General features: G+C 35.6%; 2 protein-coding genes across 2 annotated transcripts; one reads left to right on the plus strand and one right to left on the minus strand.

The window, feature by feature from the left end:
* Nucleotides 1-567: 567 nt before the first annotated feature.
* LOC149492783 (uncharacterized) lies at nucleotides 568-2749 on the minus strand. The gene is made up of 3 exons (XM_089715950.1): nucleotides 1811-2749; nucleotides 1421-1722; nucleotides 568-1213 (listed from the first exon to the last, which is right to left on the minus strand). The coding sequence occupies exons 1-3, from the start codon at nucleotides 2747-2749 to the stop codon at nucleotides 568-570; spliced, it is 1887 nt and encodes a 628-aa protein (XP_089572076.1).
* A 13965-nt stretch (nucleotides 2750-16714) lies between these two features.
* Nucleotides 16715-18762, plus strand: LOC105641176 (Tetratricopeptide repeat (TPR)-like superfamily protein). Its single transcript, XM_012225660.4, has one exon. The coding sequence runs from the start codon at nucleotides 16886-16888 to the stop codon at nucleotides 18695-18697; it is 1812 nt and encodes a 603-aa protein (XP_012081050.1). The 5' UTR covers nucleotides 16715-16885; the 3' UTR covers nucleotides 18698-18762.
* The last annotated feature ends 4 nt before the right edge of the window (nucleotides 18763-18766 follow it).

An 18766-nucleotide genomic window follows, 5' to 3' on the forward strand; every position in this document is an offset into this window, starting at 1 on the left:
TCAGTTGCTCATCAAAATTTGTCATGAAGATCTCAATACCAGGATAGGTCTTTCCTCTGCTCTGAAATTCCCCTGAAGCCTCTGGGACAAAGAAAATCTTATTCAGACCTGGCTCTCTTATTGGAGACTGGACTTCATAATTCTCCTTCTTTCTACTCTCTGAATACCCCAGCCCTCGTCGACCTTGCTGTCCATGTGATGATGACATAGGTTCAAACCTTCCTTGTAAGTCTCGGCCTAGTCCCTTGCCATATTGCCATTGCATCTTTTTGATCATTTTACGAGAAAAAGGGCTCATCCTGTTGACTGCACTTTTGTTTTCAATAATTACTTCATCAATCATGGCCACCTGAAAACTAGACAAAGGCACTACCGCTTCCCAACTTTCTACAGCCGCCACATTCAAATCTTCTTGTGCATTGATAGTTACCACATCAGTGCCCTAGGGAACTTTAACTTTTCTGTGCAGTGTGGAAGGGATTGCACCCAGAGGATTAATCCATAGCCTTCCCAATAGTAGAGCATAATTGGCTAAAATATCCAAGACGACTATATCTACCCAACTTTCTATAGTCCCCATCGAAATCTTTGCCCGAAAGTTCCCCTAGCATTACGCATGGTATTGTCATAGGCCTTCACTACCATGTTAGACGGTTCAAGTTCCGACTCCTCAATCTTGAATTTGGACAGCATCTTCAGTAGGCATGCACACAAGGCCGACCCATTATCCACCATCACATTGCGGGTTTCACACCCATTAACAGCAACCTGGATGTACAGAGGCTTAAAGTGATTCCTTCCTTCCGGAGGGAGATCGGAATAAAAAAAGGTGATCTCGCCAATCCTACGCTGTAACACATTGATCATATCCACGCTTTGGATTCTGGCAGGAACTCTAACAAACGTCATAGCTTCTAACAAAGACTCTCTGTGCTCCTTTGAAGCTATCAGTAAATCCCACAGTGAGATATCCGCCTTGGTCCTCTGTAACTGGCTCAATACTGAATTTGCTATTACGCCGCTTGGTATTTTGTTTTGACTACTTTCACCCACTTCAGAAGCCTTCCGCTGCACCTTTCCCACTTCATCTTCTTTCTTCTTTTCCTTAGGGTGTTCTTCACCCTTATCTGTTGCTTTCTTTTCCATCCCATCGGTGGCAACTCCCTTTCCTTTAAACTGAGCATTGTTATCTGGATTATACACGCGACCACTTCTGGTTAAGCTCTGGATGCCAACTTCATTTACATCCTCATCACTGCTATAGTACCATTGGTCTGCTTGATCGTGAATCTGCTCATCTTCACTTTCTGGTACTTCACCCACCTTAACTGTGATGCTCTTCTCAATTTCAATCTTCACAGGCCTCTTCTCTTCTTCCTCCTCACTGCTGCAATCATCCCAGATGTTCAACATGGCACACATCCTTTCCTCCCATTCGGCTTCTGCCAACACTAGCTCTTCCGGCAGACCACTCCCAACTGCATTAACCGATCCACCCGCTTGAGACTCGTGGGGTGGATAGTTGTACTGGTATTGTGGCAATGGATTATTCTTCGTGCTCGGCTTGTTCCTTTCAAAAGGTTTGGTAATCTTCCCACTGTCTATTAGATCCTGTGTGTCATGCCTTAACTTGAAGCAGTCATCAGTAGCATGACCCCTTACACTGATGATACTCGCATTCCTGATCCATAAACCTACCCCGGACAGGCTTAGCTGGGTTAACTGGTAGTTTAGACAGCACACCATTTTTTATGCAGGATCTCATGACCGTGCTTAAAGGTCTGCCCAAGTCAGTGAACTCCCTTCTTACTTTCTCGTTAACAGCTCCAACCGTGTTACTATTCCCTGACTGGTTTGTAGAACTAGTTCCAGCATTTCTATCAGTGTACGAGGACCGGTAGTTACCAAACCCTTGGTTCTTCTTCTTCTCATCTTTGTACAGCTCTTCGATATTCAACTCAACCCTTTGAACTAGAGCAAAATCGGTGAGAGGTTGGGCCAGCATCCTCTCCTTGAAGAAAGGTAGGAGACTTCGACTGAAAATCCTGATCAGCTCTTGGTCCTTCGGCCTTGTCTGGACCATGAACAGTTTTGTCCTCCATCTCCTATAATAATCCGAGAAGCTTTCATCCTTTTCCTGCCTCAAGCTCTCCAAGTCACGCAGGCCGAACTCATCACTGTCATCCGTTTTGAAGTGCTTAAGAAAAGCAGTCTGTAACTTAACCCAATCTCTTTGTGTTTCCATGTCCAAGCCATCATACCATCTCCGGTAACTCTTGTGTAGTGTCTGAGGAAATGCCCGTAAAACATCTTCCTCATTATATCGATTCATTTGGGAGACCCGGAGGAACTCAGATAGATGGGATCGTGGGTCATTGTCTCCCTCAAACACAGTATGCTTGAAAGTCTTGAATGAAGTGGAACTGGTTGGATGCAAGACATATTCAATCACGTGGAAATTAGTGACTGGGTCCTTCTCTTTTGCAACGGACATTTTCTCCACTTTATCTTTTAGCTCAGCAAGCTGCTTGATTAGATCATTCTCAACTGGGACTGGATTACCAGCAGAGGCCTGATTATCTGAATTGGGTTCCGGAATTTCCCTTTTCTCAACCATAGGTTGATTGCTTGAAGCCGGAGGAACCTGGTTATGTGCCCTCTCTTGGGCGAACGCAGCAGCTATTATCTCAGTGATGGTTCTCAGGTGGGCTGGAGAGAAACTAGTCTCATTCACAGTATTATCAGCCATTTCTACCAAATCTGAATCAGAAGCTGAATCCGATGACCTTGAACAAATCACAGGACTAACCGTAGCAGGCTCGGGGATTGGGGACACTCTGACCAAACGTTGACCAGGGCGTCGGTGCCAAGCTCTCGAAGCGATTTCCCGGGATGAATCAATTCTGACTGATAGATAGAAACACCTGAGTTAAAGTAGGTCATGCATGTATGCATGAGAAATAACAGCACATAGAATGAGGAATGCAGTTCTAATGTGCTAATGATCGGTATGGAAATAAGATCTCGATTTCAACAACTGGACCCAAAATTTGGTGTGAATAACATGGCAATAACTTATTTTGTATTCAAACATTTCTGGCATTATCTGTCGTCGACTGTTCCTTTTGGATTTTACAGTTGGCTATTTTCTCTCAGGTTCCTAACTTTTGCCTTAGAGTGAAAGAATTTCCAAGCGGAACACTTTTTTACATTTGTTATCTCTGTATCCTTACTTTTTGCCTTGGAACATATGGTCCCAAGCAGGATCTCACTTTGATTTGTTACAAATTTTGTAATCTCTCGCTTACTTTCAGATAATGCAAGAAATGTGCAAATACAAAGGAATCGCAACCCCCTTATAACTCCCTTTTCTTTTGGGTATAAATTCACTATAAATGATTGCATTATGTTATTCAAAATGAATTTGAGGTCCAGTCTCAAAATCAAGATCAAACATCCATACCGAAAATCAACTCTTAAATGCATGGCTGAAACGAAAAGTATTACATGGTGCATGAATGCCACAACATATGAACAGTTTACAACATACAGGGGAACGGGAGTTAGGAAATGCATGCCTTCCAACCTTATCTCTCCCACACACGAGTTCCGTTGGTAAAATTCCAACATCTGTTTCCTAGGATTTGGGTCTAATCTCGACAACCAACAGGGGGTTTTGAGATTGACGAAATAAACTCTCGGAATGAATGCGGCAAAATAATAGCAAACAGAACCAGGTGTTCCTTAGGGGAAGTGACTAAGGTTTTTTACTATATGCATGGGCTTTAGTCGATTAGGCTTACAAAGTTTGGGTTCCACAAACAGGATTCGGGCTTTTTTATGGGCCTACTCTTTTTGACGCACCTTTAGATGTACTAGGCTTGCAGTTGGTATATTTGCTAATTCTTGGGTAGATGTACCTAAAACGCGAGGTTTAGGCTGGATCTACCTTCGAAATTAACAAAAACACCGAAGGGTAACATGGGTAGAAAGTGGTGAGAAGAGAGAAATGCAGTGTGAATGCAAGATCCTAAAAGAAAGCAAATAAGCACATACGGACGATTAAAGAATTTTCCAACGGCTTTCTAATCAATTTTATTTAGAAAAAGTAGGCTTTAGAGTCAATTCCTAATTGCAACCATCTAGTTATTAAAAATAACTGGGGATTAGTGGATGCAAATCCCCACTGAAGTCGCCAATCTGTTTTCGCACCGCCCCCGAGCGACCCGAAAAACGCTCTATTTATTTTTGATTTGGAAAAGGGTGATCTTTATTTTTAACAAGTAGTGACAAAACCTTTTATTGCATGAAATGCCGATAAATCGATCTTATAAAATATTTGAGTCGCCACCCATTTTTTCTACAATGGGACCGTTTCCAATTAAAAGTGACTTCATTTAACCCAATTTTATTTAAGGCCAATTATTTTAAAAGACTGGTCAGACGCACCAAGTGCGATTCTGGGTAAGGGGATTAGGTACGTCGGTCCATTGGAAACCGACGCCCGGAAAATCGGCCTTTTTTAACCTACAATTTCTAATTTATTTTAATTAGAAAAGCCAATTTATTTACACAAACCCAACCCGAATAAGTCGAACCGAGTTCTTATGCGGAAAATTATTTAATTGTCCCAAATAACTTCATTCATTGCATTCATAATCATTCAAACCACATCAACCATTCAACCCATAGCAGTCAAATCAAATAAACAAAAGACCCGCTCTTGCCTTATGGTTAAAGTCAGGCCACAAACCAAATCTAAAAATACATTCTACCCAATTTAAATCCACGAAACCCTAATAAGCTCGAAATCATGCATAATAGTAAATTAATGCGCTTAATTAAACCGCAACCTGCCCATAATTGGTTGTTTCTTGAATTATAAAAAGAGTTGAATATTTATTTGATTGCACAGAATTATTATTTTTAAAAAGTATAAAAATTATTCCTGGAACCCTAGAACAGTCGCATCACGCAGCTGTTCTATGGAAGAACAGTTGCGTGACGGATCTCATAGTTGCGTGACGCAGCTGTTCATGACTTTGGACAAACCTTTAGATTCATCAGTTGTTTTATTTCAAATACAAGATTAAACCAGAAAATAAAAGCGAAGTAAAATCATAAAAATGAACAGTTTCGTCACGCAACAAATCGGGGCCATATAACTATATCTTGGACATGAACAGTTCCGTCACGCAACTTGTAACTGCGTGATGCAGCTACTCTGGTCCGCAACTACCTTTCAAACAACCCTTTTTACGTTTCCTTTTTATCAAAACTTGTTTTAATATAACTCAGAAACATCCAATAATGGGCAAGATACAGTTTAATCAATATCACACTACTAAATCATCAACAAAATAAACAATAACGAATTAATAACTAAAAAAAAATACCAAGAACAGTTTAGATGATTACCTAACCCTCAGATTGAGGATTGTACACAATCTGAACGTCTTAGGAGTAAGGTTTCAAGGTCCTAGAAGTCTTTGTTCACCAAGTTTAAACAAAAATCTATTTTTCTTTTCTTTTCTCTCTTTTTCTCTTTTTGTGTGATTTTTTTGTTTTCAACCTAATTAATTTCTAAGGCTGTTTTTCTTCAAGATAACTCAGAAGAGTTCTTGCAGAAAACCTCAGCCGTCGGTGTATTTTTTTAACTCTTAAAATTCCTCTCCTCAAGTTCTCCTCTCCAAAATTCTCCCTTGTTTAAGATAAAAATGCAGTATTTATATGGGTAGGGCAACAGAGGATAGCTGCGTCACGCAGCTAACAGTTGCGTGACGGACCCGAGAGCTGCGTGACGCAGCTCACTTTCTGGACCGTTGCCACGTATCCAAACAGAATGTAAAACCATTATTGTCGGCTTTCAAGATGACGTCACCTTAATTGGAGTTGCGTGACGCAACTATCAGTGCCGCACGCACCTTATAACTGCATGACGCAACTCTACTATAAATCAGCCACCTTCTATTTGGTTTAAATCAATCCTTGGGTTTAAAGACTTCCGGTCAACCATGATCCTTTATTCCGCGTCCTCGTATCCTCATCGGGTTAGTCGGGGGCATAAAGACACGCGTCAACAGGTCCCAAGACTCAGAAGAGGAGACTAATACAGTAGATCTCCCATATTCCATATAACATGGAATATGTTAAAGGAGGATCTAATCCTAAGGAGGAAGAATAAATTCAAACTCTCAATCCCAAATCCACAAAAACTGGATATACCTTTGTTGTGCGCATAACTAGGAGCAAGTAAGTTGGTTCATGTATCTTTTAATTATGCTATGTTGTTGAAATCTTAAAGAAAGACCTAGATAAGTGGATAGAGACTCTCTTAGAAATGATGAAACTTATGTTTGAGAAGTATTATACTCTTGGATCTATTGTTATCTTATCACCCGCTGGTAGACAAGTTATTAGGATTGAAGAAGTGGATTATGCTTTCAAGAATGACAGAAAATTTTAGGGTACCAGTCTCGAACTTCCCATGGGCACTGATGCAATTCTTCACTAATTAGAAGAGAGGCACCAACCTCCACACATGAGGGAAGAGCAGGTGACACATCACTCTAAGTCACTACTTTAATCTAATTGGCCCGTAGTAGACTTCAGAGTCTTCTTTAGATCTACAATAACTTTAAGTTAAAAATTTTATAAACCCTAAAAGTTTATAAAATTTTAAAGAGTATCCTTAAAGTGTCCTACAAGTATTCGAAATTAATAAAATTAAAAGAATAATCAAACACATTTTTTAAAGTGTCTAACACGTGTTTGGAAGTGTCCGAAGAGTGTCAGTGTCCGACATAGGTACAGCATGGGTATGTTAGACCATTTAAGGTGTCTATGCAACATAGTTTAATCTTATTCATACTTTCAACTTTTTCATATTTTACTCCTGCAGGATACTAATCTCTCTCTTAGAATATTTTCTTTTGTTTTTTTTTTTTTTTGGTATTTTCAATAGTATGTTCCACAAGATTTTTTTTCTCAAATAAAAAAGTAGATTCATCTGAGATGATGGTAGTTGAATAGGTACAAATTTAATGATATGGAGGGAAGCTCATTTGTTTCTTAATGATTTATTGTTAGTGATGTTAATCCAAGTTTTTTTACTTAACATTGAGGCACTTTGGATGAGTGCGCAGGGGAGACCTATAGGTTTGGAATAGGTTTTGATCTTTAATGTGAAGTTTAACGGTGTTTTATTTTTAACAATAATATTATTATTATGTTTCAAATTGTTTAGAACAAATTTCAATAGTTAAAGAAGTATTTGTAATTTTAATTAACTTATAGCTTTTTTTTCTTTGTTTCATATTCATACTACATATGAATTACTATATAGTTATTACAATATACTCTTCCTTGTTATGACTACGAAACAAATTTAAACATATATGTTATTTTAGATAAAAATATTATAAATATTTAATATGGAAAATCCCGATTAATTTTCAACCCAACCCATTCCTTTCCATCCTATTCACCCAATCTTGTCTTGTCCCAAATAAAAGGATGGGAAAGGACCACTGATCTATTGGGACATGATTGAGATTATATTTTTTTAGCGACAATATTATTTTTGGTGTCTGAACTTATCTCTGTTTTCTATTTTAGTGTCTAAACTGAAAATAGTGACAATTGAGTGCCTAAACTTATAATTTTTTTCAATTTGGTGTCTCCTGATAAAGTGGACAGCCTGATTGCCTAATAGGACTAAGTGGGCCACACATTTGCTTACGTGTCCGCTTACATGACCTGACTATTAATCCATGTAAGCTGTCCAACGTGGCAAAGAGGGTTAAATTATTTATTTAACCTCATTTATTATAGTTTATCGTTTTCATAAAACGTTATTGCAAAAGGTTCATATCTAGTTTTACAATTTAACGGTCACGATCAACTAAAGTTTTGACCCCACCTATCCATCCAACATTTTGAATCCTCTCTCTCTCTCTCTCTCTCTCTCTCTCTCTCTCTAATTCCTTTTCAAAATCCTTAATAATAGTTACCATTTCTTCTTCGATGCATTAAGAATGGCAAAAGAATAAGAATACCCTGACGTAGAACTCAGTGACAAGCAAAAGAAAGAGACCGCCAAATGGTTCCTTTTGAATGATCTCGCCTGTGAAATCTAATACATTGCTAAAGGTCTAAGTCCTATATGCAACTTGTGTTCCTAATCCTTTTCCTTTTGGAGATCAATTTGTTAATTTCATGGTGATTTTTGCATATTCAAATTGATTTTGGATGAGATAAAATTTATAACGAAGCGACTGAAGATGCATTCCCTTTCTACAACAAATCTAACTTGATTTGCCTTGTTTTACTAAATAGAAGCAGAGATGTAAAGCATTTCTTCCATGATTCCTCTTAATTTTCTTTGTTTGATTATGACATTGAAATTATTTGAATTGTTTGTCAATTTGATTCAATTATAGATCTATCGCTTTAGAAATTTTAGTTTATATTGATAGCACATCATTGTGAGTGTGGTAATTTAACCCTCTTTACACGTTAGACAACTTACGTGGATTAATAGTCAGGTCATGTAAGCGGACACATGGGCAAATGTGGACCCCACTTCGTCCCTTTAGACAATCCAATTGTCCACCTCATCAGGAGACACACTAAATTGAAAAAAATTACAAGTCCAGGCACTCAATTGTCTCTATTTTTCCTTCAGACATCAAAATAGAAAAAAAAAAAAAGAGATAAGTTCAAGCATCAAAATTAACATTATCCTTATTTTTTATGTTTCAAAATTTTAGAATTGGGACTGGAAATTATGTAATTTCCACTCATCCCGACCCATGCACACCTCTATCGACAGTTATAGATTGAGATGTATTTACATTACTTTTATAAAACATTACTTTTATTATTTATACTCTTCAGTGGCATAATATTTATATTAGCATTTATAGGTTAAGAGAGTATTTCATGAAATGTTACCTCTCCAAACATTTAGCATTTAAAATTATTCAACGTCTAATTAACTAATTATTTTTTACCAAACACTTTTGTTTTAAACAACTGAAACGACCCGAAAATTTAATTTCGTAGAATTTTCATTTAAAAACTAAATTTTTATTTCAACCAATGAGATTATACCACCTAGTATTTTATTATTGCCTAATCGGACCCCTAAACCAATTTGAGTTTTTCAAAAACTAGGTGAAAATCCGTAAACCGAGTCGAATCACTTAATTGGACCAAACCGGTTCGAATCGAACCGGAATGATCTAGAAACCGATCTACTTTCTTTCTTTTTTTTCTCTCCTTTCTTCTTCTTTCTCCAGCGTCGACCTCACCCTCGCCCTCTCCTCCTCTCATTTTCCGATCACTGGAGACCAGTGCCACACCTTGCAGTCGCCTCCTCGCCGCAGCGGATTCCGGCATCCCTTCTCTCCTTTCTTTCGTTTTTGGCGTACGCAGAAAGCGCAGGAGAGCCGCGACATCCTTTAATAGGAAAGTCACGTCGAGCCTCCTGCTCCTCGATTTTTTGACGACACCAGCCTCTCTCTTTCGACGAAGAAGCTTGGGTCTCCTTTTTTGTGCTCCCTCCTCTCCCGTTCCGGCTGATGCAGCAAGCTGGCGGAGCTGCGATCATGGCTCGCGATCTGTACAGTCGCGTTATCTGCTCTCACCTTCAAGTTTTCGACATTTTCCAGCTGAGTAAGTAATTTCCTGCTCCATTCTTTGTGTTTTATGAATTATTTCGACTAAATTGAAGGATTTAAGCCTGTATTATGTTTTTGTGAAGAGGTTAGATTTTTAAAAGTACTGATTATGCGCATTATCATGGGAAAATTTGATATTATCCTCTAATTGAAAACATGAACTGAAATTACATATAAGGAATAAAGGGTTTATCTAGTTATTGCAAATTTTAGTAAGGAAATCAAAGACTTCTCAATAGGGCAGCAACTAACCTGGCTATCTGTACGAGTTACATTATAATATGAAAAGAATGGTAATGTACAAATATCTATAATGAGATGGCAAAGGATGTAGTATGTCTATTTCTTGATGAATAATGGATATATAACATCTAGACTATGAATTTAATATAGAAATTTGATTCCCTCTTCAAATGGCCGAAAAGTGATTGTGATTGGGAGAGAAGTGATTGAAATTCACTCATTCGTCTTCATTCTTACATGTATAATCTTATATTGATATTAATTTTTTAGATTTAAAAATATTTAGAATTCTAAACCTGCACCTTAAGAGTTATTGAAGGGATTGTTATGCTATTGTAAGGCTTGATGAAGGTTTATGTTTATTTTGAAATGGCAGCAAGCTTATGATAAGTCAATAGGAATTATGAAAACTTCTTAATCATGCAAAGAGTAGTTGATTTAGTATGAGTTTCAAAGAATTTACTTGGGATTTGACAATTATGTTTTTACATAAAGTAAATATGATGTTATTTAGATTATGAACTAAGCTTATGTAAGTTGTCATGGATGATAAATGGCGATACTGATGTTTAAAGGAGGACGGATATTCGATTTGATTGAATGCCCGACGGATGGGCTGTGTGTATTGATTGATAAATATATAATATTATTGTGATATTTAAACAGGTAGATAGTCATATTTCTAGGGGAGGTTTTGCTGAAATTTCGATAGAACCTAGACTAGTTTTAATTAATAACATAATAAATAAGCTTATTTAGATCAATTCTATAATTTGATATATAATAAATAAAGTGCTTTAATTATTTTATCATTATCATTATTATTATTCATTTAATTATTCAAATATTTATTTATTTTCATTATCATTTATTATTATTATTATTATTTATTTTATTGTTGTTGTTTATTGTTAAGATTATTTATTTAATTATTTATTTGCATTTAAGAATGGATGTCTAATTGTGCATTGCATTACGATGTTCAACTGATCAATATGTCTGCATTTAATTGCAATGTTTGATTAATTGTGTTGTGATAATGCTATGCTTTGTTTGAGTGGAATTGGGATGAAGTGGGTCACCATGGGTTTGTGAGACCGTTACCGTTATATGGATCCTGATTATGATTACCGTTACCGTTATATGGATCCTAATTATGATTACCGTTAGCCGTAAATGGGAGATCGATGCCCCCGTGTGCACCTACTGTTATGATCTGTATGATATGGAAAACCACAGGTTGGCTTCTTTATTGGGCGCACCTGATAATCTAGATTTGATCGCAGCCCGCAGGGTGGCCTCCTGTTGTGAGCCCCTGATGATCTAGATTTGATGGAGACGACCGGGTTGCCTCCTGTTGGTATGGAAAAGAAAAGAGAGACTGGAAAAACAATGAGATGACTGGTCGTGTGAGGATTAGATCGGTCGGCCAGAATGGGGGATTGGCTCCCTGGTGCACATGTGAGTGGATGAGCCATGTGGGAGGACGGCTCATCGAGGGTTTGGTGACGCCACTGACCAATTTCCACGTGATGTGATTATGTGAAGATGTTAATAATTGTGAGTGCTGGTGATATGCCATTTGTGTGACTAGCTGAATGAGCATATAACTAGTCGGATGACTAGATTGATATATTTATACATTTGTGTGAATGCGTGTGCGGTGCAATAAGTATTAATTCTTAGAAGGCTCACATATCTTGTTTAATTTTTCAGGAAATAAGTTTCTCTTTAATTCGGTTAAGTTATGTTCTTTTGCCGCGAGCTAGAAGAAAATTTTCTCAGTTCCATAATTATTTTACTATGTAATTATATAAACAGTTAGTGACTTCGCAGTTGTAGAATTTGCGTACAATTAGTCGTGTATTAACATAGACAATATAATTATGTGAGCCCATATTAAAAATGTAATGTATTGTTAATTGGGTCCGAACTGTGGAATGTTGTAGCTGATAAATTTTGGCAGAGATTTAATAAAATCTTGAGATTCATTTTCCTATAAATATGGGCTAAATGTTTAAAATTATATTGAGATAGTAAATTTTTGGTGTTTCAGGCTTACTACGGGCCTTGGGGGCCTTAAGCTTACTTGGACCCTAGTGCTGGTCCGGTCCATGGAATCGGGTCGTGACAACAACTAACCGCTAACAACTAAAATTACTAGACAAGTAACAAATACCACAACTAATACCTAGTAGAATAGCTAATATTGAGGATGCTTGGTTCAGTTGATTCATGCAGTTGATAGCTAACACATACCCAACAACTAGGTTATATGTTTTTATGAAAGATTTGAATAAGCGATTGATTGTTGATAGTTAGAGGGTGTTAAATTGTGGTTCGGTTTCAAACTGAACCAAATCACAAAAATAAAGATCAAACTTCTCATTTTTCTTAAATTCAAACCACACTGAATATCCAAATAACCAAAACAAATTCATTGGTTCAGTTAATTTCGATTAGTTTTGGGCGAAAATCACATATGTTGCATAACTGAACTAAAAATCGAAATCAAAATTATCTAAAATTTCAAACCAAAATCTCACTGAATATTTAAATAATCGAACTAAAAAGCCAAACTAGATCAGTTCAGATTATTTTTTAATTTTAACTGAACTTTGCTCACCTGGCGGGCGTCGAATCCACCAAAAATAATTAACCTGCTCTCCTACAAAATAAAACTTGTAAACATGGTGAGAAGGGTCGAACCCTAAGGATTAGCTTTGTCGACAATAAACCAGAACTGAAAATAAAATTAAAAATAGAAATTGAAACGGGAGAATTTAATAATCGAACTAAACGAATTAAAATTAAATCAAAGAAATAAATGCAATAAAATTAAAAATTGAACCTGAACAATTGAGAGTAAATTCAGCCAAGGCATACCGCGGTTTGAAGATTTAATTCAATTGATCATTGACTCAAGATTAATTCCTTAATTCATATTACAGACAAGTTATAGCCAGGAAGAACGTCAACCCAACCAACTCTACCGTAGGAATAGGTTGCTAAGATACGATCTAATAACAACCCCTAATTAACTAGCAATTCTAAGTACGACGAAGGATTTAACTGTTAACAGCTTTAAAATCTAATAGAACCCTGCCTAGATTAACAGAAACTACGAGCATCCATTTAAATCTAATTATATTCTTTCTTAATACAACCTAAAAAGTTCTACCCAATTAAGTTATATTAATTACTACTGCATCAACCTAACCAAACAATTACGGATTTGATTACGCCGAATAGCTATGGAAATTTCTACCAATCAACATAACGGGCCCTGTTAAACCATTCAATAGAATTTCACTAGGGGATATATTTTCTCAATAAATCACAGAAAGGATATAAATGCAATAGAATAAAGAAATTCAATTAAGTTCAATATAATCTCACAATCGAAATCAAACTTCTACCTTGGTTTAGCCTTAACTGAACAGAACGCTTAGCCACACATGGCTATTGAAGAAAACATCATCAAAAGAATTGAAAGTTCGGCAGTAATCTCTCAAAAATTCTGTAAAATTCGTCACAACCCAAGGGAGGCAAAAGATCCTCCACAAAAAGACCTAATTTTGACTTAAATACCCCCTAGAAAGTGGGGCCAACTAATACAATAAAAATACCCACTAAAAACTGTGTCTAATATCATCATGTGGCTGTAAAACGTGCTGGAATCAGTTGAAGAAGTCGTGACCAGCCAATAATATCACAATCAGTCCGCTGGTCTCATTTCCTGCTTAATCTTGCCCAAGGCTAAGAGCCTAACAGCTTGTATTTGTGTTCCAAAATTCCAGCAGCTCCTTCCTTGCTCCAAAACATTTCAATTGTGCTCCTTTTTGCTTCATTCATATCAAACCCAACTTTTCCTAGCATAAAAACAATAAATCAAGTTAAACCACTCTTTTAAGCTCAAAATGACACCAAATTAACACAAATATAACAATAAAAGAAAATTGGATTTGCAAGTTATCATCACCCCTACTGACAGTTAGTTGTTGATTCCATTAACCGTTTTTTGGAGTTTTTTTACTGGTAATTGATTTATATTATATTATATTTGGTTTCATTAACCTTATAAAATAATTATTAATAAAATTATATTTTTCAAATTAATATTTTTTAGATTGTCTTACTTATAGTTATTTAAAAATAATAAATTTTTATCAAATAGTATTATTATTTAGGCTTAATTATAAATTTAGTGTCTGAACTTTTGAAAAATTTCTATTTCAGTGTCTCAAAGGAAAACTTTGCAATCAAGTGTCTGAACTGATAATTTTTTTTTAATCAGGTATCTCCGTCCTCCGTGGCTTGTTGAAAACATGAATAGGACATGTAAGACCCACTTAATGTTCAAAATAATGCTGAGTATGACGACAAACAGCTTGACACGTTGGATTTGACATGTCAAACAGTAGAGTGTAAAAAATGATTGACAAAATTGTCTGTAGCCAATGAAAAGTCAACTTGCCGTTCAATTGGAAATCACTCTCATCCCAAAATAGAGAGAAAGAAATCCGACCACAGTCAAACTCTAACACCAAACAAATTGAAGCCTTTCCTAAAATTTCGTTGAAATCATACCAAATGAATAGCATAGAAGAAGAGTCGAAGAAAGAAATAATCATATTCATCGATGAAGATTAATGTCGATTGTTAACTGATTTCATAAAACGAATCCATTTTTGTGCTTGTTTTTTTTTTTTTTTTTTTTTTGATTTTAAATAAGTCGATGCCTTTGTTGTTGATGGTTGATGATTTTGAGAAATTGAATGCATGTGTTTTTGACTAAAGAAAGAAAAAGGGTTATTGTTTACGAGCTGTTAAAGATTCGGCCCATGATCGGGTCCTTTGAAGAAAATCAACAAAGTGTGGCGCTATAACCATCATCCAACAACGCACCCACTACATGCATGTACATTTTCACTAATTTCGTGTACAAGTGTTTTATTTCTATGATGGCGCATGTTTCCTGCAGTATTAATTAGTATTGGACCTTGTAACTACTTTTACCATAATAATAACAATAAATATTTCAGTTTTAGTACTCAAATTATCAATCATAAGCAGACTTTGTTCATTTGCATTAATAATAACAAAATACACAACATTGTTCACTCTAAGGAGCAGAAGGCTTCCTCCATTACTTGTTCTGCCTCTAACAGACAGTCTTCTCCTACTGAGATTAGGTGGGTTCCCTTTTTTTTGTTGCATTCATTTTTGCCAAGCCTGCAAATCTTTTTTTTTTTTGGCTAAGGGGCAATTTTGTCAATCATTTTTTACACTCCACTGTTTGACACGTCAAATCCAACATATCAAGCTATTTGTCATCCTATTCAACGTTATTTTGAATATTAAGTGGGATCTATAAATTCTATTCATATTTCCAGCAAGTTACGTAGGACTGAGACACCTGATTAAAAAAATTATCGGTTCAGACACTTGATTATAAATGGTTTCCGTTGAAACACTGAAATATAAATTTTTCGAAAGTTCAGGCACTAAATTTATAGTTAAGCCAATTTATTTATATAGCACATTAAAATAAAAAATAACATATTCATTTTAAAATAAACAATTATATTATACATCATAATATAGAATTATATCCTCAGTGGACATTTTAAATTTTAACAGTAACTATCACCAAAATTTTACCAAACACCAAAATTCATCAGATAAGCATTATCAACCACTAGATATTAGCTATAATGAAAAGCTAAACCATAGGACTCATTGTCTAACCGTTTATTGAATTTGCATTTACAGATTGATACCATTTTCTAATCGATTTACATATTTAGAGAATTATTGATTTACCAATGGAATTTTACTATTTATCAATCAATTTTTACCATTTACTATATTAAGATGGGCTTTTTTAAAAAACTTAAAACTTGGTGAATTTGATTTAACTTAAAACTTAAAACAACTCCGTTTTGAGAAAATTGGTGAATTCGAGAATTCTGATTTTTTTGGATATTTTTATTGAATTATTTACCCTATATCTTATTCTCTTCAAATAATTTACCATACTGTTTACCATTTACCATTTTACTGAACTGCTTTTACTAAATAACCTCAATTTGGCAATTACTCTATTTGTCCACCCCTAATATTGACATTTTTTTTTTTTTTTTGTGTACACTAGTTTTCCAAGTAAGAATGATATTCAAGTAAAACTTTTCCAACATTGTGATTTCAGACTTTAATCTTGCAGCTAAACTTAATTTAAATATATTAAAATAATATATGAAGTGATTAATGTAAATAAATAAAAAATTAAAGAATAAACCCTCAATGTAGTCTTTTTATTTTTCCTTCTTGAAGGTAACACTCAATTTAGTCTTTGAATTTTACCTAATCTTCCATTTAGTTGAAAATTTATTTTTCAGTAGTTTAGGATATAAATTTTGAGTTTATGATTAATCTACTTCATTTTTTATAACTATTTTAAAATAATCAAAAATTAAAAAAAAATGTGAAAATTGAAAGAAATTAGTTTTTATCCTCACTTTTTTTTCATAGTCACTTTTTTTTTATTTTAAAAATGGATTAAATTCAATTTATGTTTTTTATTAAATTAATAAGAAATTAATTTTGAATCAAACTAAATAATCAGCAAACATTTAAATTTCAAATTTAGCATTTATCCTTAAATAAACAAACTACACATGCTAGGTTTTCCGGGTTGAAACAGTCAATTCGTGAAAGCGGCCGTGCCGATGGTCCCATGTCTTTATTTTATGTAACAGAAGTGTGACCCAAAACATTATCCTATCCAGAATCTACACGTCCCATGAAGTGACGCCATTTTAATTTGTTGCCTGCTAATCTCATCTTCAAAGGTTACTCCATTTTCTCAAACACTTTCTTTAACCAATTTTGATCAATACCCAGTTGAGTTCATATTTAACTTTGCTTTGCAAACATGTAAATGACTATTGTAATCAATGATAGGGACAACGGTCCTTCACCAAACCCCTTTTTTGTCACAGCAAGTTAGTCTAAGAGACCAAGAATGTTTGTCCCTTTTGAGGAGATGCAAGAACATGGAAGAATTCAAACAAGCCCATGCCCAGATCCTCAAATGGGGATTCTTTTTCCGTTCTTTTTGTGCAAGCAATCTTCTGGCCACCTGTGCTCTCTCAAATTGGGGAAGCATGGACTATGCGCGCTGCATTTTTGGGCGAATTGAGGAACCAGGTACTTTTGAGTTCAATACAATGATTAGAGGATATGTTTTAGATGATTATAACATGGAAAATGCTGTATTTGTTTATTATGAGATGCTGGAGAAGGGTGTTCAATCAGATAATTTTACCTATCCCTCTCTTTTAAAGGCATGTGCCTTGTTGAGGGCGATTGAGGAAGGTATGCAAATTCATGGGCATACTATAAAGCTTGGACTTGAAAGAGATTTATATGTGCAAAGCAGTTTGATTAATATGTATGGGAAGTGTAGAAAGATAAAACTATCCTATGCTGTTTTTGAGCAAATGAATCCAAAGGGTATTGCTTCTTGGAGTGCCATTATAGCAGCGCATACTAATTTGGGCATGTGGTGCGAGTGCTTCCAACTTTTTAAGAAGATGATGATGAGTGGTGAAAAAGGATCTTCTTATAGGCCTGAAGAGAGCATATTAGTTAGTATGCTCTCTGCTTGCACTCATTTGGGTGCCCTTGATCTTGGAAGGTGTGTACATGGATCATTGTTGAGGAACATTGACATCGAGCTCAATTTAACAGTACAAACTTGTCTGATTGACATGTACATGAAATGTGGTTGTGTAGACAAAGCTTTATCCCTTTTTCAAAGATTGATCACTAAGAAGAACCAGTTTTTATACAGTGTGATGATATCGGGACTAGCAATGCACGGGCGAGGTAAAGAAGCGCTAGAAATTTTCTCTGAAATGCTAGATGAAGAAAGATTGAAGGTAGATGATGTTGTCTTTGTGTGTGTTTTGAGTGCTTGTAGTCGTGCCGGACTTGTTAAGGAAGGACTGCAGTATTTTAACAGAATGAAATTTGAGTATGGGATACAACCAACAAATGAACATTATAGCTGCATTATAGATCTCATGGGCAGAGCTGGAATGCTCAATCAGGCCTTAGAGTTTATTAGAAACATGCCTATCGAGCCAAATGATGTCTTATGGCGAAGCCTTCTTAGTGCTTGCAGGACACACCATAACATTCAAATTGGGGAAATTGCAGCTAAAAGCTTGTTGCAGTTGAACTCGCGAAATTCGAGTGACTTGCTGATGTTATCTCATATATATGCAAAAGCTAAACGATGGGAGGAGACAGCGACGATTCGAAAAGAAATGGCCTATAAGAGCTTCATTCAAACAACAGGATTTTGTTCAGTTGAGGTGAATAGAAAAGTTTATAAGTTTGTTTCACAGGACAAGTCATACCCTCAATGTGAACAAATATATGAGATGATTGATCAGACGGAATGGCAACTGAAATTTGAAGGCTATTCTCCAGATACATCAGAAATATTGCTTGATGTGGATGAAGAAGAGAAGAGGGAGAGATTGAAAGCTCATAGTCAAAAATTAGCTATTGCTTTGGCATTGATAAATACATCTCAGGGGATTCCCATTAGAATAAGTAGGAACGTGAGGATGTGTAATGACTGTCACACTTACACCAAGTTCATTTCCAGAATCTATACAAGGGAAATTATTATAAGAGAACTGAATAGGTTCCACCATTTTAAAAATGGAGCTTGCTCTTGTTTAGACTATTGGTAATTAGTAATTACTGATGTTTTTCTTGAAATATTAAACATGGCCATAATTCTCTTTTTTGGGTCTAATTTT

Source organism: Jatropha curcas, chromosome 11 (assembly GCF_041381405.1).
Source record: "Jatropha curcas cultivar XTBG-Jc1 chromosome 11, XTBG_Jcur_1.0, whole genome shotgun sequence".
Lineage (NCBI taxonomy): Eukaryota > Viridiplantae > Streptophyta > Magnoliopsida > Malpighiales > Euphorbiaceae > Jatropha > Jatropha curcas.

What these genes read in the sequence shown, in the direction of transcription:
- LOC105641176 (XM_012225660.4), top strand. Translation starts at nt 16,886, where the DNA reads ATGATAGGGACAACGGTCCTTCACCAAACCCCTTTTTTGTCACAGCAA.
- LOC149492783 (XM_089715950.1), bottom strand. Translation starts at nt 2,749, where the DNA reads ATGGCTGATAATACTGTGAATGAGACTAGTTTCTCTCCAGCCCACCTG. An exon ending in TTGGAGCTGTTAACGAGAAA is followed by an intron (nt 1,723 to 1,810) that starts GTAAGAAGGGAG and finishes CTAAACTACCAG; the next exon opens with TTAACCCAGCTAAGCCTGTC. An exon ending in GCCGAATGGGAGGAAAGGAT is followed by an intron (nt 1,214 to 1,420) that starts GTGTGCCATGTT and finishes GAGCTTAACCAG; the next exon opens with AAGTGGTCGCGTGTATAATC.